Source organism: Eulemur rufifrons, chromosome 10, assembly GCF_041146395.1.
Source record: "Eulemur rufifrons isolate Redbay chromosome 10, OSU_ERuf_1, whole genome shotgun sequence".
Taxonomy (NCBI): domain Eukaryota; kingdom Metazoa; phylum Chordata; class Mammalia; order Primates; family Lemuridae; genus Eulemur; species Eulemur rufifrons.
The window spans coordinates 16388613-16416127 of NC_090992.1; the positions used below are offsets into that span (position 1 = coordinate 16388613).

Genomic DNA, 27515 nt, shown 5'->3' on the forward strand with positions numbered 1-27515 from the left:
TGCCGCGAGCTCCCTCCACCACCACAGGCCTCTGTCTGGGTGAGCCAGGGAGCTGCCTAGAGTCTGTGCATAGTCATTGCACCAGAGAACAGGTGCAGTAAGCATCTGGTGGCAGCCCATCCTGTGTTTCTGCAGCTGACACCATCCTGAGCTCTCGGGTGTATGGTGCCAGGTCTGCAAGGCACTCAGCTTTGCAGCAGCAGCCTTTACACCACCCCCCAACAGACTGCGGAAAGAGCAGACATAGCGGATGCTCCTCTGAGCTGTACCTCTGAGTGGGAACCAAGCACACCTCCCTGACAGCACACTAGGATTTTAGCAGAGGAGTTGCCTCAGGTGCTACAGGCTCAACCTGGGAAGCTTTGGGCAACTGCCTCAGTGGGACCTAGGCGGGTGGGAAGAACTCCATGGTCCCTGGGGTATTGGAACTGACGCCGGCCTGCATGACTTGGCATCCGCAGTCTCTGAGCCAGTGGAACAGTCTGCTGCCTGCACAGACCTGCCTCCACCCCCATGGAGGCATCACAACACCAGACTTCAAAGTACAACACAAGGCTGTAGTAACCAAAAAGGCATGGTACTGGCACAAAAATAAGAGATATAGACTAATGGAACAGAAGGGAGAACTCATGTATAAAATTATCCTCATATTGCCATCTGATCTTTGACAAAGCAGACAACGTACACTGGGGAAAAGAAGCCCTATTCAATAAGTGGAGCTGGGAAAATTGGACAGCCACATGCAGAAAAATGAAACAGGACCCCTATCTCTCACTACTTGCAAAAATTAATTCAAGATGGATGAAAGACTTAAATGTAAGGCAAAACACCATAAAAATTCTAGAAGAAAATGTAGAAAAAACTCCCTAGATACTGGCCTAAGCAAATAATTTATAACTAAGACCCCAAAAGCAATTATGGCAAAACAAAAATAAATGGGACTTGATTAATCTAAAAAGCTCTGCACAGCTAAGGAAATAATCAATAGAGCACATAGACAACTTACAGAATGGGAGAACACATTTGCAAACTATATATCCAATAACGGGCTAATATTCAAAATATACAAAGAACTCAAGCAAATCAGCAAGAAAAAAACAAACAACCCTACTAAAAAAGTGCGCAAAAGACTTGAACAGAAGCTTTTTAAAAGAAGATAGACAAATGGCCAATGAACATAAGAAAAAATGTTCAAAATCACTAATCATCAGGGAAATGCAAATTAAAACCACAATGAAATATCACCTTATTCTTATCAGGATGGCTCTTATTAAAAAGTCAAAAAACTACAGATGCTGGCATCGATGGAGAGAGAAAGGAATGCTTATATACTGTTGGTGGGGCAGCAAACTAGTATAACCTCTATGGAAAACAGTATGGAGATTTCTCATAGAACTAAAAGTAGACTTAGACTTACCATTCGATCCAGCAGTCCCACTATTAGGTATCTACCCAACGGAAAAGAAGTCATTTTATCAAAAAGACACCTGCACTTGAATGTTTATTGAGGCACAACTCACAATTGCAAAGATGTGGAATCATTCCAAGTGCCCATCAATTCATGAGTGGATTAACAAAATGTGGTGTATATATACCACGGAGTACTACTCAGCCATAAAAAGGAATGAGTTAATTTCTTTTGCAGCAATTTCAGTGGTACTGGAGACCATTATCCTAAGTGAAATATCTCAAAAATAGAAAAACAAATACCACATGTACACTCTAATAAGTTGGAGCCAATTGATGGGCACACATGGACACAGAAAAAAGCAAAAATCATTGGAAATCAAGGAGGGAGGGGGCGGGTAAAAGCCTACCTGACTGGTACAATGAACATTATTCAGGTGATGGGCACACTTATAGCCCTGACTAAAGCATTATAAAGCTATCCATGTAACAAAAACATTTGCACTCCCTTAATATTTTGAAATTTAAAACTATAATGTATTAATAATTTTACATAGATTATGTTAAAATATTTTAGATATGTTGAGTAAATAAAATATATCATTAAAATTAAAAAAAAGAGAAAAACCATAGTTTTAATTTCTAGTGATTCCAAGTCAGAAAAACAGAAGAAAAATGTAGAAGTCAGTATTCAATCTAAATTGTAGGGAAATACAAAAACTCAAAATAAAAAAAAAAAATTGGACAAAGCTGAAATCTAATAAACAGACAAAGTATAGATTTTTCTTTCTGAAACATATTTTTTTTCCCTCTCCAGTCTCCCATTTTTACCAAAGACAAATCATGGTAGGGCCAATTTATTTGCAAAACAAAATTTAGCCTTATTACACTTGGCCTAATTATTTGCATAAAGTGCAGTAAGAATAATTATTGGCCATATAGGCTTTTTTTTTTTTTAATTGGCTTTGCTGGAATTTTTTCCTAAGGAATCTCAGATTAGACTTTCGAGGCTGGAAAGCCAACCTAAGGATTTGCCATCAGACTAACTGTGATACTTGTATGAATTGGGTGAATTTCTCTTTTTGAGTCCTAAAATAACTTGGGGTTCCTGGGCCTGTCAGAAAGTGACATTCTTTACTTACCTACAAGTCAGGAAATTTGTTATACAAGGTTCCAGGCCAGTCTTTCCAAAGGACTTTTTATGGGCTCTACAAAGTCAACTTTAATTCCCCTAAGCAGTCTGGGCATATCTGAAAATATGACATTCCAGCCAAAGCCTTGGCAGATTTCTTTCTTTTTTCTTTTCTTTTTCTAAACAAGAAGTTTAAGTTTCCTTCAAGATGCTTGACTTGAAGGAAAAATTGGGATCCATTTTTTAAAAGTAATTTATCCCTACTTAAAAACAGACTGCCTTACATGTAATAGTTATGTACAAAAAAAGTTATAAAATCAACCTTGGTTTTACAATGATACATGAAAACATTAAAATTCTCCAGTTGAACAAAGTATGCCAGAATTTTTTTTGTTGTTAAAATAATGAGAGCAAAATAACTTCTTGGAACACAAAGAGCTGAATGAGCAAGCCACTAAGGCAGAATGGGAGTATTTTCACAGAACCAGTAGTTTTTCCCATCTCATCTCCATTTGATGTCAATCAGAACATATCATTGGCCATTTAGTTAAAAAAAAAAAAAAAAGCAATATGCTTGTGCACATACACCAGTCACCTTATGTACAAAAAAGGAATGGATAATAAGAAAATGAAATAGAGAAAACTATACTGTAGTAGTCAGGATGTGGCAGAATCTATTTGTGGTTTTCTAATTGAGAATGTATTCTTGGTCTATAAAAATACAGTTCTGGAGTAAAGTAGCAGGTTCTCTTTTTAGCAGACATCTCCTGTCTTCTGTTGGAATACATTAATTGTCTCTTCATCCGCCATTTCCAGCTGTGTGGCTGTGTCTGTTTCATTGATTGGCTGCGCGACTCAGTAGCAGACAACTCTTAATCCTAAACTGCACCACAGAACCATTTTGCCCCGCCACCTTCAAATTAATAACATCATTGTTCTCGGTCTCAAGTCCTTCCAAACCTGTCTACTTCTCTTCGCCTCTAGCTCTGGAGAGCGCTGCATTCGATGGGCTTCTCCTGCTGGTCCTCCTTAGGAGAAAGAGGCTTACAGCCTCAGATGTGAGACAGGCCAAAGCAGGCAGCTAGATTTCTTAAAATACACTTTGTTTTGTAGATTTGATTTTTGGATCCACATATTTTACATAATCATAAAAAAATTTAAAAAGCAATACCTAAACAAAATATTCCCAGAGTCATAAACTTGCCAAGGTCTAACATTTATATGGAATTTGAGATTTGAGTTCAGATAGTCTAACTACAGATGGTACAATCTTAACCATCATGCTAAACTATGCAACATCGAGAGGCATAACAGAAGTAAAGCACCTAGCAAATCAATAAACATTAGTTCCCTTCCACCAATACCTTACTTGGGGAGACAAAACCTAATTGTTTTGCCATCTTTGTTCCAGGGGTAAGGAACCTGCGGCCTTCTGATTTCAAGATTGTTCTTTTTTCGGCACCAAAAGAGGCAAGAAAAGCTGCTTCTTTCTCTGCTGCATCCCTTTTAATAAAAGGATTTGTTCCGTAAAATTTGGATTCAATCAAAAGACCACACTTGAAGGACCTAGACATAGGAAGGGCATATTATGGCTAATAGTGAAAAATGAAAAAATCAAGGCTATGATTATAAACATTTGACTAACAAGGTCACTTTTTTAGTAATGATGGGGGGAAATGTGCCTACTGGAATAGGATTACAAGTTAGTTTTACATTTTCCTTACAAAATAAAAGTTTGATAAACAGACTTATTTTTGGACACCCCACAGGTACTTGAATAAAGGTGTTCATCAAAACTGAAATACCTTCACTCCTCCTGTTTTCTGTTACCACCACCACTTATCCACTAACATCAGAGTCCCACATCTTATTTGACAGCAGCTTCTGACCACTCTGCTTCTCTACAACACCATCTTGAATCCAATTATCATTCTACATTCCCACTACCACTGCCTCCGTCTGTAGTTGTATTTCCTACCTGGACTATCAAGTGGACAAACTAGTCTTTTTTTTTTTTTTTTTTTTTTTACCTCCATTCTTATCTTTTTCTATTTTAAGTAAAGCAAATTGTTCTCTCTAGTATGAGGGGGCTTCATCCAATCAGCTGAAGTCCTAGACAGAACAAAAGACTGACCTCTCCCAGCAAGAGGAAATTCTGCAGCACATAACCTTCAGACTTGACCTGTAGTCTCTTCTCTGGGTCTCTAGCCAAATGGCCTTCAGACTTGAACTCAACATCAGCTCTTCCCTTCCCTGGGTCTCCAGCCTGCCAGCCCATCCTGCAAATTTGGACTTGCCTCCATAATCATGTGAGGCAATTCTTGAAAATAAATCTTTCTATATACACACACCCTATTGGTTCTATTTCTCCAGAGAATCCAAATTTACCCACCTATAGAATATATGTATGAAATTAAGTTATAAACCAATCTATAATCACTTAAATGAAAAAAGGTCTTTATTTGGAAATTTAAGTATATACCTTTTTAATATACATGTACACATGCTTGTTGACTCACAATGGGGTTATATCCCAATAAACCCATTATAAATTAAAAATACCATAAGTTGAAAACGTATTTAATATACTTAACCTACCGAACATCACAGCTTAGCCTAGTCTACCTTAAATGTGTCCAGAATACTTACATTAGCCTACAGTTGGGCAAAATCATCTAACACAAAGCTTATTTTATAATAAAGTGTCAAATATCTTATGTAATTTATCGACTATTGTACTGAAACTGAAAGTAAAAAACAGAATGGTCTTATGGGTACTGGAAGTACGGTTTCTACTGAATGCATAATGCTTTTGCACCATTGTAAAGTTGAGAAATAATTAAGCCAAACCATCATTAAGTCAGGGACCATCTGCATATATACATCTAATAATATATAAAAATTATATATAAAATATACAAAATTATATGTATCTGAGAATTAAGAATCCCTGAAGTTTCTTTTTCTTCTTCTTTAGTCCCTTTTAATAACATCCTATTATCGATACTGAGCTGAGTAAGAAAATAGAAAAGGGAGAAATTATTGCAGTTTAGTTTTATTTTAAATTTCAAAATTAGTTTTTTATATGCTTGAGACATAAAATTTAAACCATGTATATAAATAGAGATAAACATAGGTACCTTGACAAAATCCTGAAACAATATATATTTTTAAACCAAGTTTCCTATTTTTACAACATAGTGAAATACTAAGTTCATAAAAAAAGTAGTAGGAAAATATAATAGTTACTGATTTTAATGTTCTCTTCTCAAACATATGGAACTGAAGGTAAGTTACTCAAGTGTTTACATCACTTAAAAAATTCATATACAATGTAGCAAATATATATATTAATTATAGCATTTTCTTTCAGTTAATAGTTTACTCTCTGCACTAGAAGCTCCATGAAGGGTCATCACTTAAGGAACTCTCCAGGTTAGAATCACAATCAAATTTTGAACACGTGGTGAAAGGAACATAAAAATGCCAGGTCCTGGCACAATGAACAGATATAAATAACCCAGAAGTGGTATATGTCACAAAAAGATGATCTTAATTAAGCACCACAGTAACCTTTTGGGCAAGTGGTACCATACTCTTATGACAGAAAAGTCTTTACTGTTGAGGGCACTGGGTCTCTGGAGTTGATTTGGAAGAGACATATAGAATTGGGTGTGATTTCTTACAAATTTCCTTTTCCAATTTGCTTGCAGTTTCTTTCCCTTCTTTAACTTCTGTTTGACGCTTTGATTCAGCAGCTAACCTACAGGCATTAAAGCATCCACTCTGAATTCAAATGTGGTTAAGAAAAATTAAAGAAACAAACTCCTAGTTTAATAGGCCTTCAATGAGGCATGGTGATACATGTTTTTATGTATGCAACGAACAAAATTATAGTTTAATACCATGAAAAATACTAAGTCACTGGCTCTCTAAAAGAAACTTTTACTATCGATAGGCTCAATATTTCAAAAGTTTATACTTTTGAATATCTTTAAGGCCAATAAAGGTCATGGCAAGGCCTAAGTTAAAGAATTAAGGTCAGGTGCAGTGGCTCACTCCTGTAATTCCAGCACTTTGGGAGGCTGGGGTGGGAGGAACGCTTGAAGTCAGGAGTTCAAAACCAGCCTGGGCAACACAGTATGATCCTGTCTCTACAAAAAATTAAACAATTAGCTGGGTGTGATGGTGCATGCCTGTAGCACGCCAGGCTAAGGTGGGAGGATTGCCTGAGCCCAAGAGTTTGAGGCTACAGTTAGCTGTGATCACGCCACCGCACTCCAGCCTGGGTGACAGAGCAAGATCCTATCTCTAAAAATCAAAAGAGTTAAAACATGATAGGGTGCCTACCATGATAAACACACCTAACACAAAAATTAAAATGCTAGGGCAATATTTTAACGTTAACATGACATACAGAAGGCTAAGCACAAGATAAAAATAACATGGAATCCTAGGCTGCATAAATAGATGTGTATTTGTCTCAAATTTAAAAAACCTGAATATCAACTAGCAGAATAATTGTTTTAGAAAAAATAAACAGTGGAGATATTTAAACAGCACTGAAAAGATTCTTCGTAACAAATGCATCAATTAAATTTATAAAGCAAGCAATAGTGAAGTTCCCAAGAAAACCCATATTTATTATTCCAAAATTATCTTAGGATTGTGTGTCTAAGTTAGGCACGTAGGAAACAAAACGTTTGAAACATCTTAAGTTAGCAGATGGACTCACACACACAAAAACAAATGTATTGTGGTATTTTATTTGTTTTTGCTTAACTAGCAAGACAAAAAATTTCCAACGTGCTACTTGAGTCAAACAATAGCTACATACATTGCTTAAGTAATTTTTATCAAGCAAAAAGAGGCAGAAAAAGAAATGAAGACCATACAGATAGCAAGGTTGGCGCTAATCAAGTCTGGAAATCACCTGCAAAAATACACACTGGCATAGCACACTCACACAATAAATCACATGTAAACAGGCATAACCCACTGAATTCATTTCAGACCTATTTAGAATCATGTGTATGTGGCAGATATCATTCATTTGCAGTTACTTTTCCTTAACAATATCAGGCTTTAATTTTATGTAATTTGCAGGTTGTAACATTATATAAAAATTCAAGGAGGAGAGTAATAAATTACTCTTCCTTATAATAACAATAGCAGCTAAATATCATTGAAGTGCTTTGTTGAATACTACATTTAGTAGCACTGAAGACTTGAAGAGAAATCAGATAAAACATAAGGAAGCCCATTTACATAAGGTGGGCTGTATGATACTCTTTCTACTCAAATGCACATTAGTAAAATGTCTTATTTTGTACTCCTCTTAGACTCATGTAGTCCTAGTAGCACCTTAAAGATATCATTTCATAGGAGACAATCCAAGCCAGCTACCATCACAGCAATATCCTTATTTTTTTTAAATATTTAAAGACATTTATTATAAATATATCTATTATCCCACTGCATGCAGACATCCTACATCTTTCATCTTTCTTTTACTTTCTCCATTTTCCTCATACACTTCTTTTCCTACCCTACTCTTGGTCCTATTATGCACATTTGGAACTCTAGCCTCCGCCACTGTTACCTGCCTGCCCCTTCTACTCACTTTCTTTACCTTCTGACCTCCATTATTTTTATTTTTTTAAAGGACAAGTCCCTTAGAACATTAATTCCTTCAGGCCCACATGTCGGACACTTCTTTTAGTCAAAAACTCAATTATGCAGAAACTGGAAGATTTCAAGCTTTGGAAACAATGAAAGTGAATTAGCTTTGACATTTTAAAATGTCAAAATATGTCTCAAAGACCATTCTTGAAGGCTTAGGATAAACAATTTCAAAAGCCATAAAAATTTCATGTAAGTTTTCTAGAGGGCTGAAATTTCTTAGACTACTATAAGACTACCTTTAAGAAGGTAAGTTAATTTTTCTTTCATGGCCACTCTTGAACCAGGAGAAAAACAACAATACATTTATTCAAACTGACAAAACATTCCGAGATGTATTAGACTGTGATATTTGTTTCATAACACAGAAATGTGTAGCTGCTAAAATGATTCCTTTATTCAAGAGTCCTTTCCCCTTGCAATCATTTTAGTCTTTCTGAAAGTTTTGGAAAAGTTAAAGGCAGGCAGATGAAACTGGGGGATTACACTGCATGCTATACTAAGAAAATAGACAAAGAAATAGATAGCACAGTTCATGCAGCTAGAGAGGAGAGACGGAGAGGTCTGCTGGTTGCCTTGCAGAAAAGAGGACACTGACCTGGGAGAGTTGCGGGTGTTTCCACTTCTTTCATTTAAGGCTTCAGAGTCAGCTGGAACTCCTATGAGTTTCACACATTTCTTCGCCTTCCTTAGTGGCGTATCCATGGGCAGATTTTTGTGAGGAAGGAGATTGACTAGTGGTGTGTTTATAGAAATCGGTTTTTCTAACTGCAAGTTGTTATTTTCTAAATTGTTAGGACAGGACTGTGCCTCCTCTTTCTGAAGCAGTAATCCATCAACTTCTGCGACAGCACTGTTGCTGGCACATCCACCTTTAGAGGTGGTTACATCCACAGGCAGCACCTCACGCCTCTTTTTGAGTACAGGTACTTCAGTTGTCTCTGAGAATAAAAACCATAAAAAAGATCCAGTCAGTGAAAGAAAACAAAGACACAATCAACATAAGAAAGCAGAACTCGTTATTTATATGCTTCTTTACATTTTTTCCATTCTTTTAAAATCCACTCATCTCCTTCCTGAAATGTATTATTTCTATTTTTTATTCTTTATTATCATGGATTCTATAAACCGTATCTTTTAAAGTTTATTTATAAATTTTTGCTTGGGAATCAATATATTTGGCTCTAGGAATAAACACTTAAATATTCTCCTCTGGTGTTTTGATAAAGGGTGTGGGAGTTCATTAAAATCTCAGTGTTGAGATGAGATTCCAAAGGCAAAGAGTCCAGGTTCAAATTCTAATACTGGTATTTAGCAGGTGGGTGAGCATGAGGAATTATTAATATTTAATCTGACTTTCATTTTCTTTATCTGTAAAATGGGGATTAAAAACACCCACTTCACTCAGCATTATGTGCTGTAAAGAGTAAATGACAGGAACAGGCCAAACTCTCTGCATATTGGTAATTTCTGTCTATTATTCCCACTTATAAAATATATTCAGAATCTGACTACTTTTACAATGAAGACCTCTCTAGGCCAACCACACTATGTCTCATCGGAAACTACTGCAATGGCCTTCCATCTTCCCAGTCTAACATCATTCTATCCCCTATGCAAGTCATATACACAGTCACTGAATTAACTGCTCTAATATCTTTTCCCTGCCCCCGTATCAATGTGCGTTTCATTTTCAAAATCAAAATGTCAGTGGAGTCTGAGGAACCATGGTAGGAAAGGTTGGTGTTTTTGCTCTACACTGTTGCTTTTAGATCATTTCCCCTTTCTCTTAAACCCACATCATAGAGACTCACAACCCTGCCTCCTATTCTCCTTGCTGTGTTCAGTTTGATAGACCTTTGAAATTTATAATGGATGATTCTTAATCAGCATAGTCTATTAGAATCAGGCAAGAGAAAAAGAATGAGAGAAAGAAAAGCCTTTTAACACTGTATAAAAACCTTCCTACTTCCGACAACCTCCCCAGTATTGTTGAGTAATCACTCTGGTTCACTGAGACAATAATGAAGAGAGAGTTAGGCATGTGAAGAGTATAGGGGCAAACACTGTTGAGAATCCTTAACCTAAAACATGTAACAACACATTTTGGGAAGGTGTTTTAGAATCATCACATTCTCAGACTTCTTTACATTTGGCCTTTTATTTTTTAATTTACATACAGTAAAATTTACTCTTTGTAGTGAATAACATGCAGAGATTGTATGGTTAGGCTATTTTCTATGTCAGTGATCAGACTTGTTAGATGTTGCCTCATATCTATCTTATTTTCCCTTAATAAAAGAATTCTCATTATTTAGGTGGGGACATGGCCTCTGAGAATCAAGACTGTACTTCCCAGCCTTTCCTGTAGGCAGGTACGGCCACATGACTCATTTCTGCTCAATGGGAAGGCAGCAGACCAACAAGACATAAGCAGCCTGAATCCTGACACTGGAGTGATTCATCAGTCCTGGAATGCCTCCTCCAGGCTTTCATCAGGGGGAGGAATAAACATCTATCTTGTTGACACCCCCATTATTTTAGGTTTTCTATAAACAGTCCTAACTAGGATAGCTCCCAAACATTAGCTGCTTCAACAAAATTAAGCTCTTTGGTATGCCATAAGATACTGCAATCTTCAATGGAAAAGTCTCAAATGTCAAGTTTCTATGATGAATTTAGATATCCAAAAAGTATATTACATTCATGTATACCAGTTTTCTTTGAATTTTCCTACATATTTTACAGCAGTAAATTTGCTTTAGTAATTATAGATCCATAACCACAAATGAGTTTGTAATGGCATTTGATTAAAACTATAGTAAGAAAAAAATTTGATATAATTTCTCAGAATTATTCATGATTTAAAAGACAAAAATATGTGAGAAATACACACCTTCAGGTTCATACTTCAGTTTTAATTCATCTAGTTTAGCTCTCAGTTTCATATTTTCACTTTCTGAAAGCTGGAGGCATCTTTCATTTTCAAAAAGTTTTCGTTCAATATCCAGAGCCCGTTGGCTCTCAAATAATGCTTTCATTCGCTGTATAGACAATTCACCTTTAGTGCTTTCATTTTCTTTGCTGTAATAATAAAAAAGGAGAACCAAGAATTATTAAAGTAATATTCAATATAAATGAATGTAGTGTTATAAATATTTTATTGCATATTTGAACTCATAGTTAAAATATATTTCTCTAGCATTTTAGTAACAAAGAAATAATAAACAATTAAAATAAGCTTTGTCAACAGTATTGTCCCCATCCCCACCCTCAAAAAACTCCATGCATTCTTTAAAGGAAATGAACAAAGGGGGAAATATTCTTTTTCAAATTTATTCATGCATAAATTCCCTTAAGTCTTATATTACATAATATTTATTCTTGAAAAATTTCTATTATAAGAACATTTTCTATGTTAAAGTTCTTTTCATTTACCAATATAAAAAGCTAAACACAAAAACATTCAATTATTCATTAAAAGTATTTTTTCTTCAATAATCAGTAATTATTATATCTTGAATAAAATATTTTTGTTGCCTTTCTTTTCTGGAATTTTCTTTTGGCATTTTCAAAATAAAAATTTTTAGTCACTCCTACTACTATTATAAGCAAGTGCAAAGTCTCCATCTTTCCACCCACCAACCCAGACACTTACTTTAAGTTATCAAGTTTTATCTGAAGTAAATCTGTATAATAGGTGTTATCTTCCAGAGCACCAGAGCTGGCTGAAGGCTTAGAATCCATATTTTCATATAAATTCTAAAAAAACCACAAAAATTCTTACTTAAAATAAATTAGGTTAGTGTATGTTTATTAATAACAGTACCCCCACTTATTGAATACTTACCATTTAGCAGGCACTATGCTAAGAACTATCCATTTAACTCATCTGCCTTCTGAAATAGGTGAAAGAATTAGTATTCCTCTCTTACAGATAGGAAAACTGACTCAAGACACCACAGAGAAATAAATCGAGAAGAGAGAACCTAAATCCAGATCTGACTCCAAAGCCTATGGTCTTAACCACAGCTACATCCTATAGTTTCCCTCTCTTGGTTTTTAAAAATGGAATAAATAAATGCTTGCTGAGTTGAATTCTGGTCTTTATGTTAAAGTCACATACTGGAAAAATATGAAAAAAAGAAGAGATTTTGAAAGTTATTTTGGAGTCCCTCATCTGAGATTCTGAGGGAAACTCATTTCTCTGGGGGGAAAAAGGTAAATCTGCTTAAAAACTTGCAAAAAAAATTTCAGAGATTGCAAAGAAAAGCCCCCTGATTTAAGGCCATAATTTTCAAAATATAGCGCTAAGCCCATTGGTGGACTACATACACCTGCCAAATGATGTACTGTGAACTTAACCAAAATTGCAGCCCTTTAACAGTTTTTTTATAAGAGAGAAATCAAGTTATAAAACTTAAAATTTTATGACACACTAATGGCTACAATTTAGAATACCTAAGAGGTTATAAACATTTACAAAAGTTTGTCATCTATAAACTTTAGGTCCCTAGGATGTTAGTGAGAAGGTATTAATGCTTCCTAAGTTAATTTATAAAATTCTAAATTTAATGCAATTCTAATATAAATACCAGAAAGATTTTTTGGTACTAGACAAGTTATTCATAGAGAAAAACAAATGTTCAAGAGTAGCCAGGAGAACACTGCAAAAGAAAAGCTATGGTGGGGAAATAGCCCTAACAGACATACATTCTCCAAAACCTCGATAATTAAAACAGTATGGTACTGACACACAGATAAGTAGACCAGTGGAACAGAATAGAAAAACTAGAAATAGACTCAAGTATACATGGACACTTGATATATGCTCTCAAGCCACTGGGGCCAAGACTGACTTTTTATTTTTAACAAAATGTCCAGATGCTGGGACAACTGCCTAGTTATTTGGAAGAAGATAAAATTAGATTTATACCTCAAATCACCCATAAAGTAAACTTCAATGGGGATTGTTGTTTCTAAATGAAAAAAGTGAAACCATACAGGTACTAGTAGAAAACATGGGTGAATTCTTCTACATTGCACACACAAGCACACATATGAAAACATGTTTAACCTCACTCATAATTAGAAATACATATATATGTACACACACACACACATAAATATACAAACATGTACTCTTGGTTCTGTCTGCGGAGAAGGTCTAGAAGTGATGGCATTGTAGAAGCAATGAACACGCCCAGTGCCCAGATGTTGGTTTCTAAAGACCAGTCTCCACTAAAAGAAACCAGTGCTCCTTGCAGAAATGCGGATTCCAGGGCTGGGGCAGTGAACTAGGAATACTTTGTTGTACCATAAAGTAAGGAAGTACTCAAAGAATTATGTGCCAAAGAATAAGGAAGTGTCCCTACTGGCCAAATTTGGGACAATGTGAATATCAGAGTAAATAAAGTAATGGATTATAATGGATAAAATAAGAATCCATGAGGCTATGATGATATAAATAAATGAATGGATAACTAAGGAAGAATGTTGTTTCCCATCCCTTTATTAGAATTCCAACTAATAAATGTAGAAGAAATGACACAATTATCATTTGGCAATCATCACAGTATTATTATCTGTTTTAGGCAAGAATCATCAATGGATGTTCAAGTATAAGGAGAAACAGGCATTTATTTAGTCTCAAAGCATCTCCTAAGGTATTCATTGGGAGATGAATTACAAAGGAAAAATTAATTATAAAAGGAAAAATTATAACTTTACAGTGGAGAAACCTGGCGGACAAAACCTTAACCAAGCAATCAAGGTTAGTATTACCTATATTGACACAAACAGATATCATGTGTCCCTGAATGTGATGCACTGAGAAGGCTATAATTTTACTCCTATAGTATTCCTGTCTCAAAGACACAACTTGAATCTAATCACATCAGAAAAATCCAAAATGAAAGTAACTGCCTGTGCTGTTCAAAAATGTCAAGGTCATGACAGATAAAGATTAAGAAACTATTCCAGATTAAGGGAGACTGAAGAGTCTTGACAATTAAATACAATATGTGATCCTGGACTGGACACTAAAACTGAAAGCATTTGTTTTTTTGTTTTGTTTTGTTTTGCTCTAAAGGATATTAGTGGTAATTAATAAAATGTGAAAAGTAGCTTAGCTAATAGTATGATTTAATTTGTATCAATGTTAATTTCCTGATTTTAATTATTGTAGTGTGATTATGTAAGAGAATAGACTTCAATAACATGAGGTACTCTTGGGTAAAAAGACATGGTTTGCAAGTTACTCTCAGTTTCTTAAAAAATATATACATACAGAGAGAAAAGAGAAAGCAATGAAGCAAATGTGTAAACACTGACAACTGGGGAATCTCAGGGAAGGGTATATAATAAGAATACTTTTACAACTTTTCTCAAGTCTGAATTTATTTCAAAATAAAACAAACTTAGGAGTTTATTAAGACTTCTACCATGAATACCAGTTGTCATACAACGCTGGACAATGTGACAAAACTCCATTAAACAATGGAGGTGGGCAGCATTGAAAAATAATTCCTGGTAACATGCATCAAAGAGGAAGAAATATCATTGACACAATGTAGAGTGGAAGACAGAAACAAAAGTCTTTTATACTAAATGATTCCACTTATATGAAGTTCAAGAGTATTTGTATATGTGTTGCAGATACAAAGGAGGTGGGGGTACTAAAAGGGGACTGGACAGAGCCTTTCTACAGTGCTAGAAATGTTCTATATCATGATCTGGGTGATAATTACAAGGCAGTACTTACATGTTAATACTCATTGAGTTGTCTACTGAGGATATGGATGCTTACACACAAAAATCAGACAGTAACAACAAAAATGCCGTAGGTTAGTTTGGCTCTACTAAAAGAAACAACAGTAACAAATACTGAAAAGCAAAAAGAGACCAGCAAAAAAAAATTTAAATATTGGGTCAATCTACTGAAACTGAAAGTGAATTATATAATAAACTAATTTAAGTTAAAAAAAAATAAAGATATTTTTAACATAAATACAAACCAAATTTAAAACAAAATTTGGTTGCATTTTTTTAAAAAAGTATCACACATACCTTAAATTTCTCCAGATTTCTAATTTCTCCTAAAAGATGTTTTATTTCACCATTCTTCTGCTCCAACATGGCAAGCAACCGTTCTTGCTGCTCAAATTCAGTCTGAGACCCTTTCATTTGTAGCAATGTGGCGATTTGTAACTAGAAAGATAAAATTACTCCCTCTTATAAAATTGAGTGGAAGATTCTGATAACCCTATTTTTCATGAAATTCATATTTTGTATTATATTACTTGGAACTCATGTTGGAAACCAAAGTAATTAACTATTTCTTAGTCTAATAATTTAAAAAGATATATCAATAAGTTTTATTATAGCTATAACATTTGAATATTAATATTTATTTTGACTTGATGAATAACTGAAGTCTGTAACATAATTATTTGTACTTTTGTGAAACATAAAACTGAATTACGTGGCTGTGGTCTGAAAGCACATCACCTTACCTGGTAAGTAAGTCTGGCCAAATGTTGCATATTACTCATTAGGGCCTGATGCGGTTTCTCAAAAATTTTAATTAACTTCAATTAAGGGGGAAATTATTAAGCTACTAATAGTCACAAATGTGAGATTTACAAATGACAAGGATGGAAAGTAAAAGGCAATCTATCAGGGCAATCCTCAATGTACCATGTTTTCATTTTTTTTAGAGTGGCACTCAAATTACCTAATTATGACTCCATCTAAATCTGGAGTTGCACAGCAATCAGAAGAAAATTAACTAGACTCTAAACCTCGCATTTCTTTCTGCCTTCAAAAATTTCTGGAGTTATAAAAAGCATCAACTAGTTTAAATACAGTTTTGAGTAAAGTAAGCAATGATATGAGGTTACAGGTATGTTTAAGAATAAGGGAGAATGATGACTTTTAACATTTTTAAGGATATCCTTTTTGTTCCTGTTTCAGATGGGAGGAGTTAGCCTAAGAAGATTCAGAATGCTTCTAGGCTCTAAAGATAGTCTGGGTCATCACGGAACATTGGGAGACTAAGGGTAGTAACCCAACAGATACTGTAAGAAAACAAAGAGTAAATGTGAGAAAATCTACAAAGAAATCAATCATTCCCAGAAAGGGGAGAATCTCAGTCAACCTAGCAGCACTGTCTAGAAATCCTTAGACATAAAACTCACAGATATTGTTTACTAAACAATTACTCATTTGCCAAGTACCATGTAAGTATTTTACTATACTTTCATTTAACTCTAGGACAATTCTAAGAGGCAGGTTCTATCATCTCCACTTTACAAATGAAGTTAACTGATGCTCTGAAAACTTGTCCAAGGTCAGAGCTAGCAAGCGACAGAATTATGATTCAATCCCAAATTCATCTAACTCCCAAGTTTAATCTCTGACCTTTTCCTACCTTTTTTTTTTTTTTAAATAAAATTCACCATCCTGAAAAGAAGGGAAGATTTCCAGATTCCAAATACTACCCCAGGAGAGCTAGGCACAATAGATGAGGGATCAGGATTCTACAGATTGGTAGAACATTGGAATCTTTCTATCTTTCACATGCGTTTCTGTTACCTCTTATTTGACTAGAAAGATGACCAAGAAAACCCTGGAAATTAAAAAGGCCTCTATACTTGCCTTGAGGAGTGACAAGGAAAGGGGACCCTGAATAATCTAAATTTCACTCTCTAATAAGCCTTTGTGAGAAAGCAGAGGAATGGTGAGGGAGTTAGTTTTAGCTGAAGTAGGAACCCTAGGGCTATGCTTAGAGGGACATCAGGCCAAGAGCAAGAAATACTTTGATTTTTTTCCCCCCTATCTACAAAGAATGATTTATACCTCCCTGGCAAGGCTAGTGAGTAAACATTAAAACAAACAAAAAAATAAATAGTTGCTAAATACACTATTACTAAATCTTTACTCCAAGATTAATTTTTAAAAAATATAAATGGATCTTTTGATCAATTTAAAAACATTTTTTTTGAAATCACAGTTCTAGAAATAACTATATAAAAACACTCTTTGCAGGCAAAGATGGTTTCTTTGATATATGTGCACATGTAATGCTGACACAAAGTAGGTTTAATAAGCCATTTATAGTGATAATTCTATACCTTCATTCTTTGCATCTGTTCTCTATTAAATACATTCTGCTTCTTTAGTGACTGATACTTGACTTTCATACTGATAAACTGACGTTCCATTGCGGCCCTTCGATCTTCCACCTAGAAAATATTAACATGTTTAATTGTTCTTGTAGTAAATGAAATGCCAATTTAATCATTAGAATACCTATAAGTACCTCTGCAAACAAAGAGTTGCCTTTACTATTGGGATCCAAGTCTCGCTGGAGTGCCTGCTCCAACTGCACCTGAAGATCTTGACTTGCTACACGAGCTTTCTAAATTCAAAAGAAAACAATTTAGCTAATAGAGATTACATTACCAAGAAAACAACTTATTATAAATTGAAAAAGACGATGTTACTGTAATCATAATACCTCCAGGGCATTACAGTAAGAAACTGCTTCTTTTTCTCGCTCTTCTTTTTCTTCTTTGAGCCGGTCCACCTGGCGCATTAAGTTAGTATTCAGATATTCTAGCTGTTCTTGTCTGTACTGTAGTTCATTCACTTCTTCTTTGAGGGCGGCCTATTCAACAGGAATTTAAAAAGAGAAAATTCTCTTGAATAATCTTTCTTTCAGCAGCTCCTCAGTTTGTCTATCAGTAGTGGTTCACATCCAAAATTAAAACTAATGAACTAGTCAAAGGTTGTCAGGTGTATATTAAAATAATAAAAATTGCTAAATTTTTTAGCAGGGAACAAAATAAAAGTACTTAGAGACCGCCTTTTTTCCCCTATAGATTTAAGGTTTTAATTTTTAATTAATCTTAGCCTGCAATGAAAAAACCATGTTCACATGTATCTCGACTTCTGCTGCACCAACATTTTATAACACAAACTAGGATCAGAGTACATACCTCTAAATTCTTCCAGAGGTTTCATTAATTTAAAGGTAAAGCCTGCCTTACATAATCAAGTAATCTAAAACTGTATTATGAAGTAATACACCTAAAACCTCCACAAAACATTTAGCTAGATGAAAGTTACGTCAAGAAATAATTCAGACTCCAAACTAGCTCTTAAGAATTAGTACAACGTATAAAAATATAAAAGAAAAAAAAAAAAACCCTGACAAACACATGCCATAAAAATTACCTTCATACTCTCCGTTTCTGTCAATTCAATCTGAAGCGCCAGCATCTCAGAAGACATGCTTTCGTGAACACGCTCAGACATTGTCCGTAGTTCCTCTGATTTACATGACAGGAGTTCCTTTTGATGATCTACTTGGTGCTTCAGCTGCTTTTCACTAAGCCTAGCTTCATCTAATTCCACTTTTAGTTTTTCTATCTAAAGCAAAGAAAAAAGAGTCTAATAAAAATACTTCATAAAGGTTTTTTCTTTCTGAAAAACATCAATGATTGACCCAAACTTACTGCATAATGAGACTACTGGAGTTTCATATTTGTCCAAGGCTAGGCATCTTTTAATAGACAGTGACATACCTTGTCTTATAAACATAGAAATAATCCATACAACTAATCAGAGTAGGTCTGTATTCCTTGGAAGCAACCTGAAGGCACTGTGTTGCTGACCACTCGGCCTCTGTGTGAAGAAATGAATGGCATGAACAGAAACGATGAAAGCAGGCAACCTGAGTAGAAGGCTCCAGCAGTAGTCAAGAGGAAAGATGATAGAGGTCTAGAATAGTGGCAGTAGGGTAGATAGATGTTTTGTAGGTCAAGTTCTTAGAACTTGTTGGTAGATTAAATTTGAGAAATAAGAGGAAAAAAAGATATGGAATAGAACTCCAAATTTTGGCACAAGTGATTTGAGAACATCCATAAAACTAAAAATATCTGACCAATTTACTCTTTGCTCTACCAAAAAAAGCCATCTCTATAACTGGCCTTGCCTTAGCCCCTTTTATCCCCCCTATATAATGAAAGCTACTGCTAAAATGAAAATAATATCCAGAGGAAAAAAAAAGAATACATCATTACCAGTCATTAGTGTCTTAACTTAGTTTCAGACGAGCTGGATCACTATCTGCCAGAGTGGTATGCAAGATGATTCCATGTATTACACAAAAGCATATTTAGTTATATTTGTTTTACTGCACATTAGAAAAAATAAACCAGCTTAAATATGTCATTGATATCACTACTTAAAAATGAGAAAACATTTAAAAAGAGTTAATTTAATGAGAAATTAAGTAATACGTGGTACACAGAAATAGAAAAAAGATGCCACACAAAAAACTGAAAATTGGAAAACAGGCTTCTGCGAAGATAGGACAAAAGTCAGGTGAGTTTTGGTACAGAGGTGTCTGGAAAAATTAGAGCACAGACTATACGCAAAGAAGATCCATGATAAAAGTTCTGGATTCCTTCAGACGCAATCTGAAAGCACTGCGTAGTTGAGAGTACCAAAAGGGAATGGATGATCACTAACCAATCGGTGCATTTATGTTTGAAAAATGGAGCCAGTATTATTATAATATGTTGTTAGACTAAGCACGGTCATTCAAGTAACATAGCCTTTGGAGTCAGACAGCCTCAGTTCAAATCTTGACTGACAATTTCTAGCTCTAATTGTGTCCAATTTGCTCAATCTGTCTAGATATTGGCTCTCTCATGTTATACGGTATCTTCCTTACAGAGTTATTGTGAGAACTGGATCACATATGTTAATCTTCAGTAAACAAATTATGAAGTACGATTTCTAATGTCAATCAATTTGTAAGAAACTACTGGCTTGTTTTACAGAATTACAAAGCATACCACTAGCTGCAGGAAAGGCCTAGTCTTTCTGCATGGGGACTTGTACTACACAAGGAGGCCATGCTGGTCACTAAACAAACTATTAATAAAACTTCATCACAGATATCCAGTTACTAAAATTAAATAGCTATTTAATTAGTATAATATTATTTACACAAGTCTCTTAGGTAAACTCCTGTTTCTCAGTGTTCCCACTCCCAATATTAGGATAATGCAGACCTTGATCTTGGCTATTTTGCATAACTGGTACTTATAACAAAATCTTTTTCATCTAAAGTTTATAGATGGCTGCATAAACGTGGAATATTTTTGTTCTGAAATACACAGATATTCAAACCTTATCTTTTAGTTCATTCACTTCCTGTCGATGGCTTCTGTTTAGTTGTTCTTCTAATTTCTCCAGGTCTATTTTTTGTTGTTGTTTAATAGCTTCACATTCACAGCTCAAACTTTCCAACATTCGACTCTTGAGTTCTACTTCTCTCTGAAGAGTATATTTTTCTTGTTCATAATTCTGAAAACAGGTTTAATTACAATTCAATTACAAAAAAATAGTTTAAAGCCATTACATACAATCAGTTTTCACCTTCAACTGCTTTGTTTCTCTTTCACACATTTGCTGCTTTCCAAGTAACAATCACATGTTAAACCTGGAATAACGTTGTAGCTAATCAGTCTTAACCTGTGAGGTGTATTTTGAGACTATGTTGAAGTCCATGCTTGAAATACCTAACTGCTTCTATGCCCTATCAAAGAAGTAAAGAATGCTCCACGGTATGTCAACACGTCAAGTAATCTCTGCTAGAAAAAAAAAAAAAGGAGTTAATAGCCCTTAAGTTTTACTACTGAGAATTATTAGTTTGATAACAAGATACTCTACTTGTAGCTCTGAACAAAATAAGTAGTTAAAAAGAAAAAAAAGTGAAAAAAGAAATATTGAATTAGCCCTTACTTTTAGAATGTAGTCAGTCACCTGAGAGATGTTCTCAAAATGTCTACCAGAATGAATACAGTGCTGAGATAAAGGAGTAATTAAAAGTGCTTTTGCTTACTCACATTAAAGTTTACAGATTAAAAAAAAAGGTATGTTTGAACTCCTTCAACAAACTTTTAAGAATAAAATTCAATTAAATTAAAGCAAAAAAGACTCAAAACATTCATATCATTCTCCCATTAAGCCATTCTCCCATAAAGCCATTCTAGTTTCAAAGGTGGCAAACTGTTAAAATAACACTGCAATTTGACAAGTTGTTACTCAGAATAATTAAGTATAACACAGTGTTATTTTCTACTATTAGAGAGATTTGTAATCTTTACTTTGCCTTTATGACTTGGTACTGAATTCTTGGTCCAAAACAATACTACATGGAAAAACAAAGGTTGTCATTATTAGTTATTTTTATGTTCTCTATTTTTTTTTTACCTGTTATATTTACAATGTTGAGATCCAAATTTAAATATATTACTGAGCATTTACTAAATTAAACTGATTTGTCCATTCATTCTTTCCATAAATATTTGTGTGCCAGGCATTAGGGATATAGCAGTGAACAAGACAAAATGCCCTCTCTCAAGGAGCTTATAATCTGGAGATAATTAGTAATGTGGAGATTTAAAAGAGTGGCAATCATGGCAACTTTACATTACATAGTCAGGGTTGACCTCTCTGTTGAGGTGACATTTAACTGAAACTTGAAGTCTGAGGATTCCATCTATGAGCAGCAGGGGGATGAACAACTCAGAAAAAGGCAACAGCTAGTGTAATGTCCATAAAGTGGGACTAGTACAGCCAAGAATAAGGGAAATCAGTTTGAAATGAGATCAGAAGTTTAGCAGGGATCAGATCACACAGGGATCTACCAACCCAAGTAAGGAGCTCAGATTTTGTTATAAATATAATCAAAAGCTGTTGTGTGGTTTTTAGCAAGAATGTGACATAATCTTTTGTGTGTTTTTCCAAGACCACTTGGCTGCTGTGTGAAGATACATGGTATGAACAGCAACAATGGAAGTAGGCGACCTGGTCAGAAGGCTCAGTAGTCACTCCAGAAAGAGATGATGGAGGTCTAGACTAGAGCGGCAGTGGCGTAGATAGATACCTCCTAGGGCAAGTTCTTAGAACTTATTGATGAATTAGATGTGAGAAATAAGGGCCTGGGAAGGGTAGGGAGGAGTGGGAGATGAAGAGAAGTTGATTAATAGGTACAAATATACACTTAGATAGAAAAAGTAAGAACTGGTGTTTGACAGATCAGTAGGGTGACCATTAATTGATTGTACATTTTAAAATAGCTAGAAGAGAACAATTCAAATGTTCCTAGCATAAAGAAAAGATAAATATTTAAGGTGATAGATATCCCAAATATCCTGATTTGATTATATGAATGTATCAAATTATCACATGTACCTCCAAAATATGTATATCTAATATGTATGAATAAAAAAAATTAGGGAAAGATATTGAGAAAAACTCCTAGATTTTTGGCTCAAGCAATTGAATGAATGCTATTACATTCACTAAATAAGTTAAAAAATAGTAAGAGAATACTTGGTGAGTGAACAGGGAATCAACTATTCTGCCTGTATATGTTAATTTGAGATATCCATTAGTAGGCAGCTGAACACACAGACTTAGACTTCAGGGAAGAACTATATATGAGCTTGGTGTAGTGTCATGGGGTATTTGGATGTTGTTTACAGGCCTGAAAGAAGTACGAGCACCTAGGAGGGGTGCAGACAAAATAAAATTTGGTGGTAAATGTGGTAAAAAGAGCAATCATAACTTGATTTTTCAAACTCAGAACACATTGGGTTGGAAAGAGTAACAGGAATTCATTTAGTTCGTTGTTAATGGGGATGCGGTGGATAGGAACTAGATCTAAAATCCTCAGAGAATAAAACAGTAATAACGCTAAACAAGACAAATCTTCAATAGGCAAGCACATCCTTGCAGAGAGAGAAGTCCAAAGTCCTACCTCAGTCATGGTCATCATTTCATTATGACATTTATCCAATTGATTCTGCAGTTCATTTTGGCTCTCCACTAGTTGCAAACCATACTGTGCAGCTTTTAGTCGCTCTTCTTCAGCCTCTTTGAGCTTGCGTCGAAGATTTGTAACTATATCTGCCTCCATGTTTTTCCCCCTGTTTTTAGCCTACTGTAAATAGAAGAAATAAAACTACTTAAGCTTAAACAAAAAACTCCATGCAATGATATCAATAGAAGAAATATATTCACTCAATAATACTGCCATATGCACATAGCATTTTTTCTTAACTTGTAGTCAAATTTGCATTTTTGTTTCAACAGCAAGAATTGTGACAATATTGTTACTTGATTTGAGACCAAATCAAAAAGAGCAGAGCAGAATACATTTAATTTTGCTTCTACAAAATTCACCATCAGGAAACTATTTAGCTGTTGTGTGCTAAGCCTCCTTAAATGTTAAGGTAGGGTTGGTCTCATAATTGTACCACTATCCATGTAATCAAAGGTAAGAGAATTTAAAAAATCAAGAAATTTATATTAGCATCACTGGTACTTAAAATATAGAAAGGCAGCTTTGAATAAGGTTCATAAGGGAAAGCAAGGAATACCAGGTCTATGATTTTTCACAACAGTGTTAACTTCTTGAACATAATAAATCTGCTTTCTTGAAAAGAGACTAATATTTTACTAGGTATTCATAAGGATGCAAAATACAAACCATATTCAGAGCAATTAAAGGACATTGCTTTAGTTCTAGATTTCCAAGCAAAGACTTAAACATTATATACAGAAACATTCTACTTTAACTCAATCTCACTCATTATTTTTTCCTACTTGGCCCCAGCCTCTTAAGCCAGACTCAAAGTCACCTTTGCTTCAAAGCCACCAGGTCATTATTAAGATGTTCCCCCGTGTCTCAAGTCAATGTAGTCAAGCACCGAACAAGTATTTCTTGAATGCCTTATGTGCTAAGCTCCATTCTGGGCATTCCAGATTCATTAGGAAACAAAATGGACAAAAAAGTCCCTCCTTCGTGAAACTTACATTCCAAGAGAAGAAAACAACAATATATAATAGCATAATAATTACATTAGAAAGAAGAAATGGAAAAAAGAACACAACAGGATAAGGGAGCTGAATGAAGAGATGGGTAGTGTAACCAGGAGGCAGAAAACGAGAGAATTAGCCATGCAACTATTTAAGGGAAGAATGTTCCAGGCATACTTCCTTATGGAAAGCCCTAAGGCAGAAGAAAGCTCAAGGAGTGAACAAGATAGAATTTAGGTCACAGACAATATGGAAAATAGGCAAATCAGGCCATTATAAAGACTTTGGCTTCAACTCTGGGTGAAATGGAAAGTCATTCCAAAGTCTGGAGTAGAGGACCTGACAATTTAAAAGGATCATTTTGGCTGCTATGTTGAATAGTTAAGAGGGGAACAAGGTTGGAAGCAGAGAGACCATGTGAGACAATGGCTCAGACTAGGGTGGTAGCATAGGAGGCAGTGAGAAATGGCCAGATTCTATATATGATTTGAAGGTAAAGTCAATATGATTTTCTGACAAATGGAATGTGGGATGTGTGAAAAAGAAAATTCAAAAATGCCCCCAAGGCTTCTGGCCTGAGCAACTAGTAAAACAGAATTGCCATCAGCAAAGAAGACTAGGAATTCAAATTTAGAGCATGAAAGATGTCAAGTAAGCGGTTGGATACAAGAGTAAGAGAGAAGTCTGGGCTGGAGATATAAATTTGGGAGTTATAAGCATAAGTCCTTGAGAATTCATATCACTAGAGGATGAGCACAGCTAAAGAGAAAAGGACAAAGGATTGAACCCTTTGTCAAGTAGGGAAGAAGACAGCAAAGTATATTTAGTAGTGACCAGTGAGGTAGGAGGAAAATCAGAATTAGGTGTTGTCTTAGGAGCCAGTAAACAAAATATATTAAAGAGGTAGGAGTGAACAATCATGCCAAATGCTGCTGCTAAGCCAAATAAGGTAAGAACAGAAAATTGGTGATTGGCTTTGAATTCATGGAGGTCACTAGGGACCACAAGATCAGTTTTGATACACAAGTAGGGGGCAAAGCCTGACTGGTTTGCAAATGGTAGGAGACGATAGCAAGTATAATTTTGCTACAAAGGAGAGCAGATAAATGGAGCAGTAGCTGGAGAGGAAGTAGGAACAAGTGTTTTGTTTTTTAGGTAGGCCATGGGAAAAATTCAAAGAAAAACTGATGACAGACACTGGAGAACTGCTAAAGTGATGTCTCTGAAAAAGAGGATGAGGTTTAATGTAGAGGAACTGGTTTTAGACAGCAGCATGGGTATGTCATCTAAAGTAAAGGAAAGCAAAACATATGAGTACAAATGATGATAAAAGTAAGCATCACACGTGGGAGTCTGTGTGTTTCTAACTGCTTCAATTTATCAATGAACTGGGAAGTAAGGTCTTTGAGAATGAAGCCAAAGAAGGAGATAGAGTTTTAAGAGAGAAAAAACGGTATCCTGGGTTATCCCAGGCTGGAAGTTATCACTCTAAGTGCAAGATCTTTTCAAAGCCTGTACATGGTAGGGCCAGTTGGCTAACTGTTGCATTGTTAATAATAACTTGTATTTGTTGAGGATTTGCCATTTACTAAGCCAAGTGCTTCAAATACATTATCTTATCTAATTTTCTTGATGAGCCCAAGTTAAGTGTGTACTGTCCTCTCTATCTACCAAAGGAAAAAATGGTGTTAACCTCAAGATAGTCCAGCCAGGCATATCCAGGAAAGCCAAAAAACTAACTCTCATTCATTTAAAAGATTTGCTTGAATTCCTATTATGTGTCAGACACTGTATTAATGCTGAGTATGTAATACGATGGTAACCCAAAGCAATATTCCTGTCTTCTTGAATCTTACAGTCTATTAGTAGAAAGGTATTACATCAAACTGTACAGTTACAAGTGTGATAAATTCAAGAGGGAGAAATGTATGCTACCTGAGCCTATAACAAGGGGGAGCTATCCTAATCTGGGGGGTGGCGGGAAGTAGGAGGGCAAGAACAACTTCCCTGAGAAGGTGAATTTTCAGCAGAGATCTAATGGATGACAAAAAGTTAACTTACTCAACCTAGAGTAGCCTCCCTTGAATAACTACAGCCAATGTGCGCCAGACATTGTGGTACTTTGTATAATCTTATTCAATCCTCTCAACAACCCAATGAGATAGAAGGTATTTCCTCCATTTTACATGCAAACTGAGGCACAGAAAGGTTAAGTAACTTGTCTAAGGTGATCAGCTAGTAAGTGGCTAAGTGAGATGGGAATCAGAATCTAGCTGCAAAGCCTGATGCTCCAAACACTTTTCTGTCCTGCCACTGAAAAACAGCATTTAGGAGATAGGGAAACTCTGGGAATCATGCTGCCTGAGTTCTTATCCACCTCCACTACTCACCGGCTGCATGAACTTGGACAAGTTACTCAATGGCTTGCTTCATCATCCATAAAATAGGGACAATAACACCCACCTAATAGGGTTGTTGAGAAGATTAAATCAGATAATGGATGAAAGCAATTAGGGCAGAGTCTGACACCCAGCTGAGTGAGCGCAGTCCAACAGATATAACGCTAATCATTTACGTGATTTTAAATTTTCTAGGAACCATATTTTACATTTTTAAAAAAGTAAAAACACGTGAAAAATTAATTTTAAACATTTTATTTAATCAAATACATCCAAAATACTACCATTTCAACAGGTAGTCATTATAAAAGCTAAAGAGATATTACTTTTTGTATACTATCTGAAAGGTGGTCTTGCTAATAACCTAGCTAACAGAGGAAAATAGACTATCAAACAGAAACTAAGGGAAATAAACTCACAACACAATTACCCTTTGTTTAATTAAAACACGTGTGGCCTAACTTATCTCTGAGTTCTTTTTTCAGCCTTGAAAAAGTTCCCGAGTGGACAGGAGAACTTCCCCTGCTTACTCAAGAAGAGACAGTACCAGATGCCTCCCGCCATCAAGAAGAAAGAAGAAACTAATTTCTGTATCAATCTGCTACGTGAGGAACAGAAAAGGCGAACACAGCAGCTTCACGACCGCTTCTGTTATCAGTCCCCTGAAGCAGAGAAAAAAACATTTCTACTCTTTAAAAGCACCAAGCAACTTTCCTCACCACCTGACATTTCCTTCCTTCGTGCGTGTGTCGCGGCCACTCTTTCTTTCTCAGCAAAATAAACTTTTACTTTTCTATGTCCTAACCACTGTCTGGGAATTCTTTCCCCCGCCCCCGCGTAAGGACTTCAGACCCTAACACTATCTTTGAAATCCAGTGTGTATTTTACATTTGCAGCGTTTCTCAGTCCCGGCTGCCACAAGCGGCCAGTGGCGATCCTACCGGGCAGCGCAGATCCAGTGGCTGTTATCATTTTTAGGGCCCAGACAGAGG

The 27515-nt window shown here is 35.4% G+C and overlaps 1 protein-coding gene across 2 annotated transcripts; it reads right to left on the reverse strand.

Annotated features, from left to right (window-relative positions):
- Window positions 1-5933: 5933 nt before the first annotated feature.
- SPDL1 (spindle apparatus coiled-coil protein 1) lies at window positions 5934-27515 on the reverse strand. 2 transcript variants are annotated; one of them, XM_069484227.1, is made up of 12 exons: window positions 27465-27515; window positions 23064-23246; window positions 20426-20602; window positions 18461-18655; window positions 17742-17891; window positions 17544-17642; window positions 17356-17466; window positions 15290-15430; window positions 11880-11983; window positions 11118-11305; window positions 8820-9162; window positions 5934-6302 (listed from the first exon to the last, which is right to left on the reverse strand). In XM_069484227.1, exons 2-12 carry the CDS (start codon window positions 23220-23222, stop codon window positions 6155-6157), a joined length of 1815 nt encoding a protein of 604 aa, XP_069340328.1. In that variant the 5' UTR covers window positions 23223-23246; window positions 27465-27515; the 3' UTR covers window positions 5934-6154. The 2 variants fall into 2 exon arrangements, with proteins under 2 accessions (XP_069340328.1, XP_069340327.1); XM_069484226.1 differs by lacking the exon at window positions 5934-6302 and having other exon boundaries at window positions 8621-9162.

Excerpts from the sequence above, each read along its gene's own strand:
- SPDL1 (XM_069484226.1), bottom strand. The coding sequence starts at position 23,222 with ATGGAGGCAGATATAGTTACAAATCTTCGACGCAAGCTCAAAGAGGCT. Across the intron at positions 18,656-20,425 it reads TGAATGAACTAAAAGATAAG|ATAGAAAAACTAAAAGTGGA; the intron begins GTTTGAATATCT and ends TCTTTGCTTTAG. Across the intron at positions 11,306-11,879 it reads ATAAAACTTGATAACTTAAA|CAAAGAAAATGAAAGCACTA; the intron begins GTAAGTGTCTGG and ends TTATTATTACAG.